The following is a 19,069-nucleotide window of genomic DNA, read 5'->3' as shown; positions in this document are numbered from 1 at the left end:
CCGGGAAGTCACTAGAGGCCTTATCAAGACATCCTCCCTATACTGTGGTCAACTAAGGAATGGGACCCATATACTCTTGCATGCCTACAGGCTTGGTGAGGGGGAAGGGTTAAGGTACAAAAGGTGTGTGAGTAAGTATGAAAAACCTCCCAGTCAAAATATGCCCACAGTGATTTTCTTAAATTGCCACTGTGAATATATGGCGCTGGCACACAGTATGTGCCTACCAGCTGCTGTTAACATACAATGCTGGCACTCTGGGGATTAAGCAAGAAATTGCATAAATGAGCAGGTTTACTTCTGCAGTGCAAATCTGCCAGCAAACTGAATATTTTTTTCTTGCAGTAAAATACTATTTCAAATTTTAATATGTATACACAGATTTTTTTTTTGTATTGATCCAAGCTGGAGAAACTAAGGAAATTTGATTATTGACATTAGCAGGGTGTAACTTGTGTGAGCAACAAAGGACAAGACAGCAAACACAGAGCACACCTGGGAAGTATAGCCAAAGTGAGATGCTATCCATTGAATATGTGGTAATTACTTCTGTCAATACATAATTTCCTCATGCTTTTACAACAGGCTCTTTCTCCTTTAAATAATAATGTAATTTAATTAGCAAGATACAAAGGCTTTAGGAGAACATCATGATCTGAAAAATGTGAACAAATTCAGTGAATGAATCAATATAAATCACCATTCTTGCCATATACATCATGCTCTATCATCTTGCCATATACAAGGAGGATGGCACCTCACCAGCTCAGAGCATCTCTCACTATGTAAGAAAGCCTCTGGTAAGATATAATATATATGACAAAAAATGGCATGAAAACTCAGTGGTAGTTAATCTGCCAACTTCTAGAGTTTTCATTCATTTATTTATTTTCTAGAAAGCTCCAGGAGAATTAGAATTAGCAGGGAAGAAACTATTATTTTATTATGAATTCTACTTTTCCCATTCGCACTTACTATTTGGCTCACTCCACCAGGTACTTGAAGGTCTGGTCGCCCCAGGTGATTGTCACTTCTAAACTCCGCACCTCACGCCTCTTTCGTCTCACACTGATATGACCTGCCAGCAGCTCACCTGATAGGGAGAAGACAATTGGCACTTATTATTATGAAGCTCATCTGCTACATTTTTACACTCATTCAATTAATATTTCTCACTAATGCTACCACAAAGTCCACCAATACACAAGAATTAAATTATTTATTTAGTTATTTATAATTTTTTTTCTTTTTTATATAGAGGGACTAGCAAGGGCAATATAAAAGATGATAAAAGTGCCCACTGAAATGTTGATGAGGAGATATCATATTTGATGGCTTATGAAATGGATCCTAATTTTCACAGATCCTTTCCTGAAAAAAAAAAAATATATGCTTTTGCTTCACATTTCTAGCCTTCCTCACTCTTGCATTGCCATGTGGGATAAATAATTCTTGAATCTGTATTTTCAAAGGACTGAGTCAACCTCAAGATATACTGTTTCTAAGATGTAACTGAGAGAAAACTAAAGAAACTGAACTAACTCTAATTTTTTAGAAATTTTTTTTCTTTTTGTCTTATAAGCCATCAAAGTACAGTAACTGCTCATACAACTATGGACTCCTTTCCCCTTTATGTTCTCTGGCTTCACCTATACAATGAAAAGAAGAGAATATTAAGGGGAGTGAATGGCAAAAAAATATGATTTTTCGAATCAGACCTCAAAATGTAGTTTTTAACTGCATAGAGCCAGTTCCACAGTCTTTTTGTGAGTTCGCAAATGAAAATGCTCCCCAGATGGAAGGATGTGCTGGTTCCACAGTCAGTTATATTTTTGTTTAGGCATTTCCCAGCCTTGCTGGATCACTTATCAAAGTTTTGGGGTCTCCCATCCAAGGTTGGCAAGCCTGTATCACCCAAAACATGTCATGAGCCTGAGTGTCGTAAAAACATAAACAAAACTGCTTGGAGCAAATGCTTGTGAATCTGGTCACTGGTCACAAAGTAATGCTGATAATAGTGGCAACTATGTTCTCATTAGCAAGAAAACAGCAACATGGGAGAGGGAAGTTGTTGGGTGTAATCAGCTCACCACCCAGCTGAGGCCAAGACACAGTACCAGCTGGAGAGGGCTTAGGACTACCTCAGAAATGAATATTTCACCATTACTTATTACATAAAATATACAAATACATACAATAATACATTTAACTCAGAGGAAATGTTACCTCGATCTTATAGTATCTCAGCTTCACAAAAAAAATAAGAATTACGTATCATAGGGATGAATATTTGTCTGTCAGTCGTAATATGCAGGTGGAATTTTTGGAAACTAAACCTACTGGCAACTAAACCATTTAAAATTGAGGTAATTATCTTCATTCCTTTCCCAAAATTTGTTTTTCTACACTTTCACACAAACCTTTCAGTATTTCTATTACAGTTGGGGACAGAATATAACCTCCCCTTCCTTGAGAACCAAGGAGAAAGAGCAATAGAATGCTTTGGAATTATATTTAGAAGAGAACAACGATACCAATAAAAGAACCTTTGAGTTAATAGAGGAGAAGCATGCCAAAGACCTGTAGGTCCTAGCTTACCTGATTAGCATCCCATGAAATATAACCCAGGGTTAGGGTTAGTTCAGATCTGCAGACATGACAGTCCAAAAAAATAATGCAGATAATTGTAGCTGCAGATGGTGAATGATGACTGATTTTATGCCTTCAGCAAAATTCAAAATAAAGCAAACCCAATAATAAGCAAAGCCTTAGACAGCTTTAGAGCTGTGTGGCACCATCAAGTCTTTTTTTAAGACTGGCAGGTGAAAAAAAAAAATCACTAGCAAGTAGTAGGTAAAATGGTTTATTGTTCATGATAAAAGGTATTTCTAATATAGTGTTATTTCATGGTATGGAGAGCTGATTCAGGGTATTGGTCATCTCTTACAACTTTCTTGGGCTTTTCTGCTTGTTTTCAGAAAGTATCTACGTGATTTCTGTTTCAATATATTAAAGATGCAGTATTTCTCAACTTATGTGCTTGAAATGACAGGGAGGTGAATACTATGTTACTGTTAATGTAATGCCCTCTGCTAGAAAGGAATAGGTTAGGTTTAGTTTTGGTTAAATTAGGCTGTCCCCAGGGGCTGGCTAGTTTCTTGCTCATGAACTTCAGAATGCAAAGGTTATCAGTGCTTTTCACATGATGGTAATATTAAATTCTGCTTAAGGATCATTGGTTTTCTCTCCACAGGGGGAAGAATTATATCAGTGATATTAATGCTGTTAGATGACAGTTGAGCAAGTAATGTGGAATCATTTGATGGTATAAGACAGTTATAAGACTGTATGTGCCATTCAGTAGGAGAGTTAATTTTGTAGACATGTAAATACTGAAACAAACAGAGTTTGTTTTCAAAACCTTTGCACATTGTTTTTTTTTTTTTTGTATTAGGTATGAATGAAATTAACTAATGAAAACTTGCAGGCATTACAAGGAGAAAACCAGTGACCTTCCCAATAGAATTTATAATAACCATATAATTATATAAAAAACACAAATAACCATTGCACTCTGAAATTCCTGAGTGAGAAATTAACCAACTCCCAGGGATAGCCTAACTTAGCCTAACTAAACCTAACCAAACCAAACCTTGGCTGGGTGAGAGCATTATACTAAGATTTGAACTCCCAGTTAAAAGAAGTTCCATTGTGGCTGCACCAATGCAAATTAACCAACAATCAATCCCTGAGCTAAGTAGATGGTGATTCCACCCTCCCTCCTTCATTCTCCTTTTCTCATGTCTGTACAACTCTCCCATGGAGCATCCCCTATGTGTTTTTCAAATGTCTTGAGTAATTACTGAATTTGAAATATATAGAGTGGCAATCTGGAGCATTCCCATTACAGTAAATACTGTGTGAAACTGCAGTGACCCCACATGGTTATAGAGTAGCAATAACATGGTATTTGCCCCTTGTGATTTGAAGCACATTAGCTGAGAAATGCTACACCCTCAAAATATTGAAATAGAGTGAGAATAATTAGATAGCTACCAGAAATAGCCAGAAAAGCAGAAACTTGCAAGAGATGGGCAAAGCTGTGATGTTTGTTGTCAGCATTCACTTTTGATCTTGATGCAACCTTTAATACTTCATAAAAAGTATGACAGTTGATACTACATATGTAGTGGTCATTTCTGTCATACAAAAAAAATTACATATGCTTTTCTGATCATATTACAGCATATAACATTCAATTAATTCACTAATTTGGAAATTTATTATGGATTGGGAAATCCTACCCCTACCCCTCCCCAAAAACTCCTCACCAAAGTTCCAGTGTTTGATAGGTACTCGCCTAAGTGAAAAGCAGCACCCAAAGGTGACTGTGGAACCAGATTACAACTCCAGTGGCTTTGTTGGCTCACTAGCAAATTAAAAAAGGATGACTGTGGAACTGACCCATATAGTCACCCTTAAGGTGTCTACAGTTTTGTGTGAAAACAGGAAACTTATAACATCATTCCTTATATGTTTAAACTGCTTTTGTTTACAGTTATTTAAAGAGATTTAAATGCCCCATCATATGATAAGCCACATTTTTTTTTTAATTCATGATTTTGAACCATTTTTTAAATTTTTATTTGATGTTTTTACCATATTTGTGGAAGTCCATATGGCAATACTCTTATAGAGGACCAAGTGGGGCAGCTCTGAGCCACCACACTATGACAGGACTCCGACTGTCTAAGTGTCTGCTGAGACGTCATAGGGAGTGTACTTGCCCAGTTGTCTAGCACCTTACCCCACTTTTATCAGCATTTTTTGCCCATTCACAAATTTAGAATTAATAGGTCATCATTCAAAGTCAAAGCTTGCATGACTAAAGACAATAAAGATGAGAGAAAAGACAGGAAGATTAATCACCACCCCACACACTCTTATCACCACCCTGCCCAGCCTCACACCTCACTTCTCCATTCCCATCATTCCCATCAAGGACTCTTACATTACATATCTTATTCATTCCTTGAGAACCACCATCTCCACCACAACTCATTGCTGAGTCCTACCAAGCAACAAGGCTGGATCTATGAATCCAGCTATTCCAGGAAAAGTTTCCACTCCCCTGCAAAGATGAGGGGAAATACATCACCTCTCTCCCAGCTTGAAAGCCTTGTATCCAAGGTATGCTACAAATGCTTTGGAGAGAAGAAAATTTATGTAAAAAACAACACTTTTGACAACATTATCACTATCACTTGGGTCATGCCCTCTGATACTCTCACCTGTCAAACAGGAAAGAACCAGGTACCAATTAGACCTGAACATGACAACAAACACTGGTTTACTTTTGGCTATCATTTTTTGTCCTATCATTTGTCAAAATTTTACTGAAAAAAAATAAATATAAACAAAGATACAAACCTCTCAGAAGAAAATGGCTCATATCTCAAAACTTAAACTTTCCATATTTCAAGTGTAATTCCTCCCTTGACTTTCAAGATAATGCAGATGTAAAGGTATCTTTTGGAAAGAGGAAAGAAAGGTCCCTTTTTTTCACTAAAGACAGATTGCCAACAAAAGTTGTTTATACCATGGTAGAATTTTTGTCAAAAAAAAAAAAAGTGTATTATGGAGAATGATTTTTAAAGTAATTGATTGAAAAGTAAGTGAGAATTTCAAGTGATACTGATGACTTTTTTTTTTTTTTTTCAGTGTGTAAAATATATTTTTTTCTCTGAAACTACTGAGCATGTCTCAATGAAAATTGGGGATTTGATGTTTTATATACTAAAATACATGTACATGCACAGCAAAAATGATGTGTATCAGAAAAATCAATGTTACCTCTTAAGTAACAGGCACCCACTCCCTTTAAGGATTAAATGGAAGGAAGTGATGCAGAGCTGATTGATAAGAAGAATGAAAAAGAAAATAAGAAGGAGGAAAAGCATGAAGAAAATTTCAGACCTTCCTTTCATTCCAGATTCAAGCAATGTTTGGTTTGCCAGGATCCCCTACCTTTAGTAACAGACTGAGGATGTGGCAAGTAGAAGATGGTCTGTTTCCAGTGTGTTGGAGTAGAATTTGGTCCTGTGGGGAGAGTCACAGGGCACGGCAAGTCAAAGTGAGCATCAAAGTACCCAGCAAATCCGGTCATCTGCCCATCCCTCTTGGCAGTGAGAGAGAATGGGCAGGAGAATTCTGTATCACTCGGCTGGGCAGTCATGAGGTTGAACTCAGCAATTTGGGCTGTTATGGAGAGAGAGAGAGAGAGAGAGAGAGAGAGAGAGAGAGAGAGAGAGAGAGAGAGAGAGAGAGAGAGAGAGAGAGAGAGAGAGAGAGAGAGAGAGAGAGAGAGAGAGAGAGAGAGAGAGAGAGAGAGAGAGAGAGAAAAGAGAAAGAGAAAGAGAGAGAGAGAGATGAATGCGAAAACTCCCAAACATTATCAATCAACTAAAAATGTACAAAATAATGAATACAAACTGAAAAAATAAATCTAAAGAAGATAGAAGTTTAGTTTTGCATAGATACAAAAAAACATGACCTGTATACCATGTGTACAATTGTTATATAAGAAAAATACACATACCTGCACTGGTTAGAACACAGGCTCCTTTAACTACATCAGTTGATGCTTCCTTTACTACTTCTCGCCTCAAGCAGCTCATTCTGAATCCATACACATCATCCCAAAAGGTTATCAGCTTCTTGTGTGATTCTGAAGGGAAGACAAATACAAATCAAGATCTTGCTTGTGGCAGCTCTGAAAGGTACAGGTTACAACAGGTTTGGCTTAGAACATAAGAACATGAGAAATAAGGGAAGCTGCAAGAAGCGACCAGGCTTACACGTGGCAGTCCCTGTATGAAATATACCTTTCTATTTCCATCTATTATCCCCATCCATAAACCCGTCTGATCTTTTCTTAAAGCTCCCTAATGTCTTAGCACTAAGAACATGATTACTGAGTCTGTTCCACTCATCTACCACTCTATTTGAGAACCAATTTCTTCCTATCTCCTTCCTAAACCTAAATTTTTCAAACTTGAACCTGTTATTTCTTGTTCTATCTAGGTTGCTGATCCTAAGAATTTTTGCTTACATTCCACTTGTTATAACCCTTATACCACTTAAAGACTGCTATCAGGTAACCTCTTAACCTACGTCTCTCTAAAGAATGTAAATTTAACAGCTTCAATTTCGCCTCATAAGGAATACTATTCATCCCCTGTAGCCTTTTAGTCATTCTCCTCTGTACTGATTCTAATAGACCTATATCTTTCCTGTAATGTGGGGACCAGAACTGCACAGCGTAGTCTAGATGAGGTCTGACCAGCGCTAAGTATAACTTTAATATTACTTCCAGCCTTCTACTTTTAACACTCCTAAAAATAAATCCTAGTACCCTATTTGCCCTGTTTCTGGCCTCTATGCATTGTTCCTTGACAAAAGCTAACTATAACTCCTAAATCTTTCTCGAACCCTGTACCTACCAGAGTTTCGTTGTTTAATGTGTACCTAATGTGTGGGTTTCCTCTACCTATGCTAAGTACTTTGCATTTGTTGATATTAAATTGCATTTGCCATCTGTCCGTCCATTCATTCATCCTATCTAAATCTGCCTACAAGGCGATGGCATCAGATTCTGACCTAATTAATCTACCTATCTTTGTGTTATCCCCAAATTTACTAACATCACTACTAATTCCACTATCCAAGTCATTGATATATATTAGAAATAACAATAGCCCTAATACTTGATCCTAATACTTACATGACCCCACTCGGATTTAGAGCCGTTTATTACAACTCTTTGTCGCCTGTTGCTAAGCCATGACCTTATCCAGCCTAACACCTTCCCATCTATCCTGTGTACCCTAACCTTTCTCAGGAGCCTTTGATGGGGTACCTTGTCAAATGCTTTACTAAAGTCCAGATATAAGATATCACCATTATCTACTGCTTCATACACTTTACTGTAAAAACTTAACAAGTTTGTCAGGCAAGACTTCCCCTTCATGAAGCCATGCTGTGACTGATTTATCAAGTTATGTTTGTGTAAATGTTCCCTAATGTTCCTTGCTATTATTGACTCCAATATTTTACCAACAACTGAAGTTAAGCTGACATGTCTATAATTAGACGCTAAAGTTTTATCTCTTTTCTTAAAGATGGGTACTACATTAGCCTGTCTCCACATTACTGGTACCTCACCTGACTCAAGTGATTTCCTGAGGACTGAAACTAACGGTTCATTAATACCTCTTTGCATTCCTTAAGTACTCTGGGGTATATTTCATCTGGTCCTGGTGTCTTTTACTTTTTAGCCTATCTATCTCCTGTTCCACTATCTCCTTAGTTATGGAAATATCTGTCAGCTTCTCATTCTCATTTGATCTAAACATCTGTTCACTATTTGGCATATCCTGCATGTTTTCCTTGGTGAAGACATTAAAAAATACTCATTCAGAATTTTACTAATCTCCTCCCCAGAACTAACCAGCTCCCCATCTGCTGCCTTTAATGGACCTGAAGTATCCTTCTTCTTTGTCCTGTACACCCTTGGGGTCTGTCTTCGCCTGGCTAACTGCCTTTAATTCATAATTACCCTTAGCTTTCCTTGTTAACCTCCTGACTGTTCTAATTAATTAATTATATTGTGGCTTAAAACTTCTTCACCTGCCCTTAATCTCTTGTATATACTTCTCTTCTGCCCTATATAATGTTTTAACCTAGCAGTCATCCATTTAGGGTAATTTTTCTGTGATTTTACTGCTCTATATGGGATGTATGAACTTTATCTATGAAATATTTATACAACTCATCTACATTTACTTCACCTAATCCCCTCATCTCGGCCCCTACCATCCTCTCCACTCCCTCATCTACTCGCCTCAACCTCATCTCTCCCATTTCAACATGGCCTGACCTTCCAACATACTCACACCTATCTCCCCCTCCCTCTCTCCTCTGCCTCTTCCGGACACCTCTTCCCTCCTCTTGTCCTACACCCTCACACCTCACCTCCCCTCTCTCATCTCACCTTATCTCTCTCAACTCCATCCCGGACCTGACCTCGCTTTGCATCCGTTGCCAGTCAAGTCCTTGAAGGTACCTTTATAATTCCTTAAAATCTGCTCTCCTAAAGTCAGGTATTTTAATAGTGCTTTTTGCTTCTAAAAGTTACTTCCCATTTTAAATTGTACCTAATTTCCCTATGGTCACTGTTACCTAGCTGTCCTCCAACCTCTAGCTGCGTGACTGCTTCCTCCCTGTTAGTAAGAATTAAATCTAGAATATTGTTCCCTATTGTAGGTTCTACGACCACCTGTTTTAAAAAATTATCCTGAATTACCTTAAGAAATTCCTCTGCTTCCTTGTTACCCACCATCAGGCTCCAGTCAATATTCCTAAAATTAAAAATCTCCTACCACACCTGCCTACCTGCCTGCTCTATTTATTTCCTGCCACAGTGAGGTGTTAATTTCCTTTGTACTGGTGGGTGGCCTGTACACTACTCCCAGTACTAATGACTGTGATCCTTCCTTAATATCTACCCATATCAACTCTGTTTTGTTATCTGTTTTGATTTTACTGTTAATACAACACTGTAATGTGTCCCTAATGTATAGCGCGACACCTCCTTCTCTCCTGTTTTCCATATCTTTATAGAACAGTGTATAACCATCTATATTAACCTCTGGATTAAATACTTTTCCTGACATATCTAACCAAGTTTCAGTTAAAGCAATGATATCAAAGTTCTCTACACATGCTATTCCTCTAAGCAAGTCTATTTTATTCAAAATACTTCTAAAATTTGTGTAGTAAACACTGAAGCTATTTCTCACTTTCCCTGAGCTAGTTACCTTTCTAGATTTAACTAATTTGTCCTCCTCATAACCCCTTCTTCCCTCCCAACTAATGAAAAAAGCGCTGGAGTGCAGTTACCTCCCGCTCGAGTGTTCCAGCCAAAACCCGAACATCCTGGCGTGATAAATGCACCCCATCCCAGGCGTACAAGGTGTCCCTACCATAGAAGATGTCCCAGTTGTCGATGAACGTCCATCCATTATTACAATGATTCGCAAGCCTGCAGTTCACTGTAATAACCCTGGACAGCCACTCAGCACCAACTCCCCTCCTTGGCAAGACAACACACACCACAGGGATCTGTCCCTTGTCCCTAATCCTATCCAAAGCCTGTCGAAACCTCCCGAAAAGTTCCTTACTCCTGACCTTACCGAGGTCATTCCCTCCCGTGCTGAGAAAAACAATGGGCTTGGTCCCATCTTTTTCCAAGCACGTGTCTAGCCCATCAGCTACCTTCCCTATCCCAGCCCCCGGCAAACACACCCTCGACCTATGCTTCCTATCTCTAGCACAGAACACACTATCTAAGTGTCTAATCTATCACCAAACACAAGCACTCTACCTTGGGGCAGGGTAACTGCACCTGCCCCCTCCTTCTTGTCTCCTCCCGCCATATCCACTTCCATCTCCTTCACTTCCTCCAGCACACTGAAGGGATTCTTCATCTCCACTCAAGGCGCCCTGAGGACCTTCAGCCTCTTGGCTCCCCTGCACACAACCAATCACTGCTCCTCCGTCACCTTACTAGACAGGGTGACGGTGGGGCACGATCCTCCCACAGGTGCCAAGATCCTCTCACAGAACTCAGCCTGCAGGTCTGAGATCCCCTCACGAAACTCAGCCTGCACCTCCGAGATCCTTTGATGGAACTCAGCCTCCACCTCTGAGACCTTCACATTGAAGGCCTCGAGAACAGGAAAACTAACACAACCAGACGACTCAGCAACACAAGGCGCCATGTCTACACTGGCCAGCTATATTAGCGTCAGGTCACTGCTCACTAAACATCTGTTCACTAGGAACCCTGACCTGAGCATTCATTTATACGTAAAGAAGAACGTACCCAGATCTTCAATGCCCAGCAGGTGGAGGGAACAGCGGTTGGGCATTAGAATACCCCCAGGCATGAGGTGGTGATCCCGAGCATAAAGTACGGAGTCCAACATGCCTTCAAACAACAGGAAATATCCCATCCACTCAGACACAATGCAGTGGTATTTGGTGGGGAGCTCCAGGTCCTCCAGTCTTCCCTTGCTGAATGTTATGGCCTTGTCCATTTTATTTTCCCTGAAGAAGTGATGGCAGTTAATAGAGATAACAATGCACATGTGTGTGTGTGTGTGTGTGTGTGTGTGTGTGTGTGTGTGTGTGTGTGTGTGTGTGTGTGTGTGTGTGTGAAATTCACCACAATCTTGACAATCATGTGCTGAATTTACAATTGCTTGCTATTAACCTCCTAGCAAGAGGTTAGAATTCATGTCATTCAATGTCTAGGGAAGACTGTGAACTTTTGTACAATTACAAATCCATCATTTTTTTTGCTCAAGGATGACAGTAATTCCTCATTACTCAGTAAAGATATGGGATATAAATGTTAATAAAGAAGTTTATGAATTACTGTAAAAAATTGGTGGAGGAAAGCAATATGATTGAATGGAGTAACAGGATATATTTTAAAGGTGAAAGGACAGGATAAAAGAAAGCACATGTGAAATATACTACTAGAGGATAAGCATTTGAACAAGCAAGTAAGGAATGTTTGAACACAGAGATGGAGACTTTTGCCTCAGCCAACCACTTAGGAGACATTGCCAGAGAGAGCAAGATGTCAGAAAAATATATAGCATAGATAGATAAATTACACAAGCATAATACCCTCAATATGACACAGCCTCCCTTACTCTCAACCCACCTTGCAATTTCCATGGCTTGGTATATGACGTCTGACATGTCCACTGCTGTCACTGTGGCTCCTGCCTTGGCACTGAAGAGGGACAGGATACCAGTACCACAGCCCAAGTCTAGCACTCTCTTCCCCTTCAGCAGCTCAGTGTTTCCAAGAATAGCATCACGATAAGCCTCAGTTCTCACTCGATCCTACAACAAGAGTCTGATTTATTTGGCCATTCTGACAGGAACTGGGACAAGAAACAGCACGCACAATAAACTCCAAGACTACTCCAAGTTAACAGCAAGTTGTCACATTTAAGTTACTGTAAATAGTTTCATTAAAAAGTATTATTATTTTCTTTTTTGTTTTTATGTAAGAGGGACACTGGCCAAGGGCAACAAAAATCCAATGAAATAAAATCCCACAGAGATGCTGGTCCCCAAACAGGGTCTGAAGCAGTAGTCAAAAATTGAAGGATAAGTGTCTTGAAACCTCCCTCTTAAAGGATTCAAGTCATAGGAAGGTGGAAATACAGAAGCAGGTAGGGAGCTCCAGAGTTTACCAGAGAAAGGAAGGAATGATTGAGAATACTGGTTAACTCTTGCATTAGAGAAGTGAACAGAATAGGGGTGAGAGAAAGAAAAAAGTCTTTTGCAGTGAGGCCACAGGAGGAGGGGAGGCATGCTGTTAGCAAGATCAGAAGAGCAGTTAGCATGAAAATAGCAGAAGATAGCAAGAAATGCAATATTGTGATGAAGAGAAAGAGGCTGAAGACAGTCAGTTAGAGGAGAGTAATTGATGAGAACACCCCCAGACATGTAAAGCATACTCCATACATGGATGGATAAGGCCCTTATAGAGATTACAGTTGGGGGGGGTGAAAAAAACTGGTGGAAACATCACAGAATGCCTAGCTCTATAGAAGCTGTTTTAGCTGGAGATGAGATGTGAAGTTTCCAGTTTAGATTATAAGAAAAGGACAGACTGAGGATGTTCAGTGTAGAAGAAGGGGACTGTTGAGTGTCATTGAAGAGGGGATAGATGTCGAGTTGATAGATGGAGGAATTGAGTTTTTGAGGCATCAAACAAAACCAAGTTTGCTCTGCCCCAATCAGAAATTTTATAATTATAAAAGGACAGACTATAATTAGAAAAGGACAGACTCAGGATGTTCAATGTAGAAGAAGGGGACTGTTGAGTGTCATTGAAGAGGGGACAGATGTCGAGTTGATAGATGGAGGAATTGAGTTTTTGAGGCATCAAACAAAACCAAGTTTGCTCTGCCCCAATCAGAAATTTTAGAGAGATCTGTGGCTTCCCTGTGAACTGTTACTTCCTGAAGGGTTGGACATCTATGAAAAGACATGGAGAAGTGCAGGGTGGTATCATCACCATAGGAGTGAATAGGACAAGAAGTTTGGTTTAAAAGATCATTGACAAATGATAGGAAGAGAGTGGGTGACAGGACAGAATCCTGAGGAACACCACTGTTCCTGTTTTGGAGAACATTGTCCGTCTACCACAGCAGCAATATTATACTTATATATACTTGACTCAAGTTACATTTTCTTATTTTTACCATTATGCATCCCACCATCCTATCTATTGATACTTGTTACCAAAGATGGGCATTATCACAATTAATTATTGCAATAATTTATCATGATAACAGCATTGGGTTACTGGTTATCCAGTAATTATTTTTCACATGTTACCAATTCATCGGTATCTACTTTTGTTTCCAAACTAGTATTAATCGACAATTTTAGTTTTTGGAACATGAGCATGTTAAAATTTTTAACTTTCAAAATCAACTGTAGTTATTTTATTTAAGACTACTTTTCATTAGTGAAAAGACAAGATAAGCATTGAATCTGAAGTTTTCTAAGTTTTCTAAAATAAAGATAAAAGTATAGATTTGGATTTATAATTTTTTATTTAAAATATCAATATTGTTATCACTAGTATTCATATTTTGGATTCATTGGTTTATTGGTCATCGGTTATCAGGTGATAAATTTATTGCCAGTTATCAATTATCTGTTATCGCCAATACAGTTATATTTATCAATTCATCAGTTATTGTGATAATTTTTTTTTCATTATCAGGCCCAGCTATGCTCGTTAACCTTTCAGATGTTAAAACTAATGGATAAACTTAATTTTGTGCACTTTCACCATCTTGTGAGTGACAGGTTGATGAAACAAATTGTGCATTTTTTGTTCTTTCCTAAATGCTATGCTGGCAGGGAGCCAGGTCACAAATTCTTGAGTTACTTCCTGTACCATGCTGTATCTGTTCTTTGCTTAATGAACTGGAGATGCACCATGAAATGACCAACCAAAATTATTTCCATTTGGTTGGAGACTGGAACTCCAGACCTTTCATTTGTGACCAGGGTGCTAACCACTACATTAACAAGACATCTGTCTGATTAATCCATAAGTATATGACACTCATGATCCTATACACACACACACACACACACACACACACACACACACACACACACACACACACCACTCACTGAGAGCATCTCATGGTGAATGTCAAAATGGGCATAGGAGTTGAAGTAACCTTCATCTTCCTCTGGCCTCCTGTCTGCTACAGTCCGCTGCCAACCTTCCTGCTTCTGTAGGAAAGAAATGACATTAAAATGTGAGTGTGCCCACCAATGAGTTTTTTATATATTTGAGAGATATTCAAAGTGCTGTTGTGCTCTCCTAAACATAGTAAGCTACAGCAAAAGATGATGATTCTGAAAGGCCTGATGCTAAAACACACCTTCCCATCAGCAAGACAAGCTGCTGCCTGAAGAAGTCGCTGCAGCACCTCCCTCTGTCTTAACACAATGCGTGTTAGTTCCTCTCTGCTTGCACCCTCACAGCTCCTCCCCATGTCCTCCTCCACCTCATTTTGTCTCCCTGGAAGTCCCTCCACATCTGCAAAGTGGGCAGGAAATGAAGGGGCGAGTGTGGCTTGTGGCTTAAAGTAGAGTATGCAATAAAATTAAACATATATTTAGTTAAGCAATATAGGTGATGAGAAAGGATAACCAAAACAAAACATGTATGGAGGATATAATAGCAGCCATGAATACTAAAACAATAATAATATTTAAAAGTAATGAGGCATACAAAAATTATTTAAGATAGAATACTAGTATATTCAAATGATCTAAAAGCACTTTTAACAATGAGTTTTTTTCAGAGTTTGAAATATGGTAATCCTCTACCATGACTTACATTTTGTAAAATAAGGTAATTCCTTTATCATGACTTACATCTTGTAAAATGTTTCAATTTGTTACAAAGATATACATTCCCTGCATTCTACTATCTTTAAATGGTCTTAGACTCTCATATTTTGCACCCTCAATGAAAACTGTTTCCTCAAAATCTGCCACCTCCTCTAAGTTTTTCAAAACCTTCACGCTTGCTTATATTCACCTTCAACTTCTACACACAACATAACAATATCCATTACTTTACTTTACTACCAGCAACACAGTACTGTCTATCCATCACATTCTTACCAAACATAAGGAGGAGATCATCTTTCAATACAGGTGTCAGATGTGTTGCTTCATCCCAGGGAGTGTCCTTAAGAACCACCAGTTCCTCAGGGGAAGGCTTGGTGGCCCTCACATAATTGACCAACTTGATGTAGGCAACCTGGTCCAGTCCGGCATTGCACACAAACTGCACTAAGTCAAAGCCATGTGAGTCAAGCATGTGTGCCAGAAGAGCTGTGCTGTTTTTCTCCATTGCCTCACAGAACAGGCAAGTTGCACAGCCTTTCTCCTCCTCTCCTTCCTCCTCCATCTCAAGCCACTCATCTTCATCTGAGGACTCTGAGTCAATGTGGATGGCAGATATGTTGGTGGCTGGAGGTGTGGAGTGAGCAGCACATCTGACTTGGGCGGATGCAGATGTGAGCTGATGGACAGGTGTCAGGTCATCTTCCAAAGGTGGCATTTCATCATCACTTTTTGACATTTTTACCCTGAGATGTGAAGTTCTGTATAAAGGAAACTGTGATCAGTACAAGCTGAAAAATGGCAAAATAATTTCATGAAGATTTTATACATTTAGCATTGTCATGCGATAGGGGAGGGAAAATCATCTTCACAAATAAAAGCAAGTATATGCTTATATAATCATCACAAGAAACAGGGCATGACCATGACTAAAACATAAATGTGAATTGTATAAGAAATTCTGTGATTACATTGCTTCTATAACTGCACTTTCACTCTTTGCAGATTTCTCCTTTACAACACAAAGGTGGCCTCAAAGGAGTTTCCCCAGCATCACTCCAAGCATCTGTGGCCATTCATAGGCTGACGCACTTTCAGATCCCAGATATAATTTATCAGATGCAAGTTATGAGTACAATCTCTCTCTCTCTCTCTCATACACACACACACACACACACACATAATATATATATATATATATATATATATATATATATATATATATATATATATATATATATATATATATATATATATATATATATATAATAGAAAATAAATAAGTATTGAAGTTAGAAGAATAAAATTACGTACAGTACAGCTGTTCCTTCAAATCCATAAGTGTTAAATAGCAGACACCTGTGGATTTCTACTGTACCTTCTAGAAACAACACTGGACCCCCTATTCCTTTTACAAATATGGAAAAGACCTTATGTGAATGTTTACTACTTTTACATTTTCACAATGAAAAAAAGAAGTGATAATACTGAAATAACATTACTAGCATTCTCATCTAAGGGCTACATTTACATAAATTTTTATTAATCTGGTTCTTTAATTTCACCGCTGATCTCTTCATTGTGTAAATCACTACTTGAAAAAGTGTCATATTTTACGATAAATAAACAGTTAATGTATAGAATTAATAGACTAGGTTTATTTCCATAATCCCTATAAAATAAAAGAACATGAATTGATCATGGATTGGCTAGGTTCATCACACAACTCATACAAAGAGACATAACTCTGTCATTATCATTAGCTAGGTTCATCACACATCTCACAAAAGAAACTGTTATTATCATTGTTAAATCACTGACTTGCATTATATTTCTGTTGACCAGTGTATCTGCAGATCCACTTTACCTTTACATACCTCTATGCGACTTCCTCCTGCCACTCCAACCAGCTGGGTTAACCAGACCAGTCAACACATTCATGCATCGATTGTTATGATCAATACGCAAAGCTGAAAAAACCATTCACTTATAACGAACACCACGCAACATAAGATAAATGAAATGGCTTCAGAATGGTTTGGTGCACCTCTATTAAATGTAAGGATGAAGTTAGGAGTATAAATAAACACATTCAGAGGAGCGATAACTTACCTCCTGCCTGGACACGTGGTTTTGTTTACATGCTCCTGAGTTGAGTTGTGTCGAAAGTGTAGCCTTTAAAACGGCCCTCCATCCCTCTTACGTTTCTTCTCACTGTCTGACTCTTCTGTTTTCTTATTTATGTCCTTTTTTTTTTTTTTTTGTATTGTTACCTGCTGGTCGAAACGGCATTCCCTCCCTCACGTGTTTATTTTCACTCTGGCTCTCCTGTTTTAATTCTTCTTTCTTTCTCCTCATCTTATCTTATTTTTTTTCAATATATTTATTTTCAAACAATGATTAACAAGTATTTTCCTTAACTACATTTCCTAATGAATCTATTTTATTATTATTATTATTTTATTATTTTTTTAACCCATAGACCTCGGGCTAGAGGACTATTGTCGTCCTCTCAGCGCGCGAGCAGTATTGATAAATTTCAGAAAAATAGGTGTTCTTCATCAGTACCCTGTGGGGTAATTTCAAACGAAAACATAGTAGTTTTTAGTGTTATCTCACCGCCAATCCTTCCTCTTCACGATGAAATAAATTGAATTTGTCTAGGTTGCAGCCCGGCAGAGATATGATGTTGGGAAGAGGTGCTACTTTTGGCCAAGCCGAGCGCACTTGTTCGTGCGGGTGCTGTTGACCTTGGCCTGGGTCTCCCTCTCCCCGCGCCACCACGTACACAGCATGCATTCTCTCATACCAGCGCGATTATTCACATTAGGCTACATATTACGCAGGTTTGATGCTCATATACATAACTCCTTGCGAAACTTAATGTTTTTTTTTTGGTCATCATATGAAAAAAAAACTTTCATAAACACAGTACAATTATCGAATATATACACTCATTAGGCTACATATTACGCAGGTTTGACACTCATATAAATAACTCCTTACGAAACTCATCGAACAAGGCTCTTAGGATACCACTGTTATTCAAATTTACCACATGCGGTGGCTTAGTGCGCTCCCTGATTATAGGGGTAGAGGAACTGGGGCCCGCTGGCGCGCTCCCTTCCTCCACGCATCCAGACACAGGGAAATCATTATCAGCTTATCTATCCGCCATAGTGGTCTGTAGTGCTCTGGGAAGTTGCGTGAAACGTAGGGCAGGGATGCCATCAACCACAGGAAATAATAATTACGTCACGGGAGTACAAATCTTGGCGGGACAGCAGAGGACGGGAACTCCCGCCACCCGAAGCCCTCCGCCCGAGCGGGAATTCCCGTCGCCCGAAGCGTACGGGTTAAGGACAGTAACATTTTGTATTTTTTTTTTTTTTTATGTAGGAAGGACACTGGCCAAGGGCAACAAAAATCAATAAAAAAAAAAATGCCCACTGAGATGCCAGTCCCATAAAAGGGTCAAAGCAGTAGTCAAAAATTGATGAATAAGTGTCTTGAAACCTCCCTCTTGAAGGAATTCAAGTCATAGAAAGGTGGAAATACAGAAGCAGGCAGGGAGTTCCAGAGTTTACCAGAGAAAGGAATGAATGATTGAGAATACTGGTTAACTCTTGCGTTAGAGAGGTGGACAGAATAGGGGTGAGAGAAAGAAGAAAGTCTTGTGCAGCGAGGCCGCGGAAGAAGGGGAGGCATGCAGTTAACAAGATCAGAAGAGCAGTTAGCATGAAAATAGCGGTAGAAGACAGCTAGAGATGCAACATTGCGGCGGTGACAGAGAGGCTGAAGACAGTCAGTTAGAGGAGAGGAGTTGATGAGACGAAAAGCTTTTCATTCCACCCTGTCTAGAAGAGCAGTATGAGTGGAACCCCCCCCCCCCCCAGACATGTGAAGCATACTCCATTCATGGACGGATAAGGCCCTTGTACAGAGTTAGCAGCTGGGGGGAAGGGGGGTGAGAAAAACTGGCGGAGACGTCTCAGTACACCTAACTTCATAGAAGCTGTTTTAGCTTGAGATGAGA

General features: G+C 39.1%; 1 protein-coding gene across 4 annotated transcripts; it reads right to left on the bottom strand.

The window, feature by feature from the left end:
* Positions 1-121: 121 nt before the first annotated feature.
* Positions 122-17,281, bottom strand: LOC135098586 (uncharacterized). 4 transcript variants are annotated; one of them, XM_064001136.1, is made up of 11 exons: positions 17,146-17,200; positions 16,911-17,003; positions 15,310-15,794; positions 14,559-14,716; positions 14,302-14,406; positions 11,795-11,979; positions 10,946-11,169; positions 6,599-6,727; positions 6,028-6,258; positions 976-1,093; positions 122-257 (listed from the first exon to the last, which is right to left on the bottom strand). In XM_064001136.1, exons 3-10 carry the CDS (start codon positions 15,770-15,772, stop codon positions 984-986), a joined length of 1,605 nt encoding a protein of 534 aa, XP_063857206.1. In that variant the 5' UTR covers positions 15,773-15,794; positions 16,911-17,003; positions 17,146-17,200; the 3' UTR covers positions 122-257; positions 976-983. The 4 variants fall into 4 exon arrangements, with proteins under 4 accessions (XP_063857206.1, XP_063857091.1, XP_063857035.1 ...); XM_064001021.1 differs by lacking the exon at positions 122-257 and having other exon boundaries at positions 926-1,093; XM_064000965.1 differs by lacking the exons at positions 122-257; positions 16,911-17,003 and having other exon boundaries at positions 926-1,093; positions 17,146-17,281.
* Positions 17,282-19,069: the final 1,788 nt, after the last annotated feature.

Source organism: Scylla paramamosain, chromosome 1 (assembly GCF_035594125.1).
Source record: "Scylla paramamosain isolate STU-SP2022 chromosome 1, ASM3559412v1, whole genome shotgun sequence".
Lineage (NCBI taxonomy): Eukaryota > Metazoa > Arthropoda > Malacostraca > Decapoda > Portunidae > Scylla > Scylla paramamosain.
Note: the sequence above shows the minus strand (reverse complement) of the source record. Positions and strands in the feature narration are given on the sequence as shown.

Bases quoted from the DNA above. Each gene is read 5' to 3' on its own strand.
- LOC135098586 (XM_064000965.1), bottom strand. From the start codon at position 15,772: ATGTCAAAAAGTGATGATGAAATGCCACCTTTGGAAGATGACCTGACA. The intron at 11,980-14,301 runs GTGAGTGGTGTG...CTCTTGTTGTAG, and splicing joins TTCACCATGAGATGCTCTCA to GATCGAGTGAGAACTGAGGC. The intron at 6,259-6,598 runs GTATGTGTATTT...TCTCCATAACAG, and splicing joins CTGTGTTCTAACCAGTGCAG to CCCAAATTGCTGAGTTCAAC.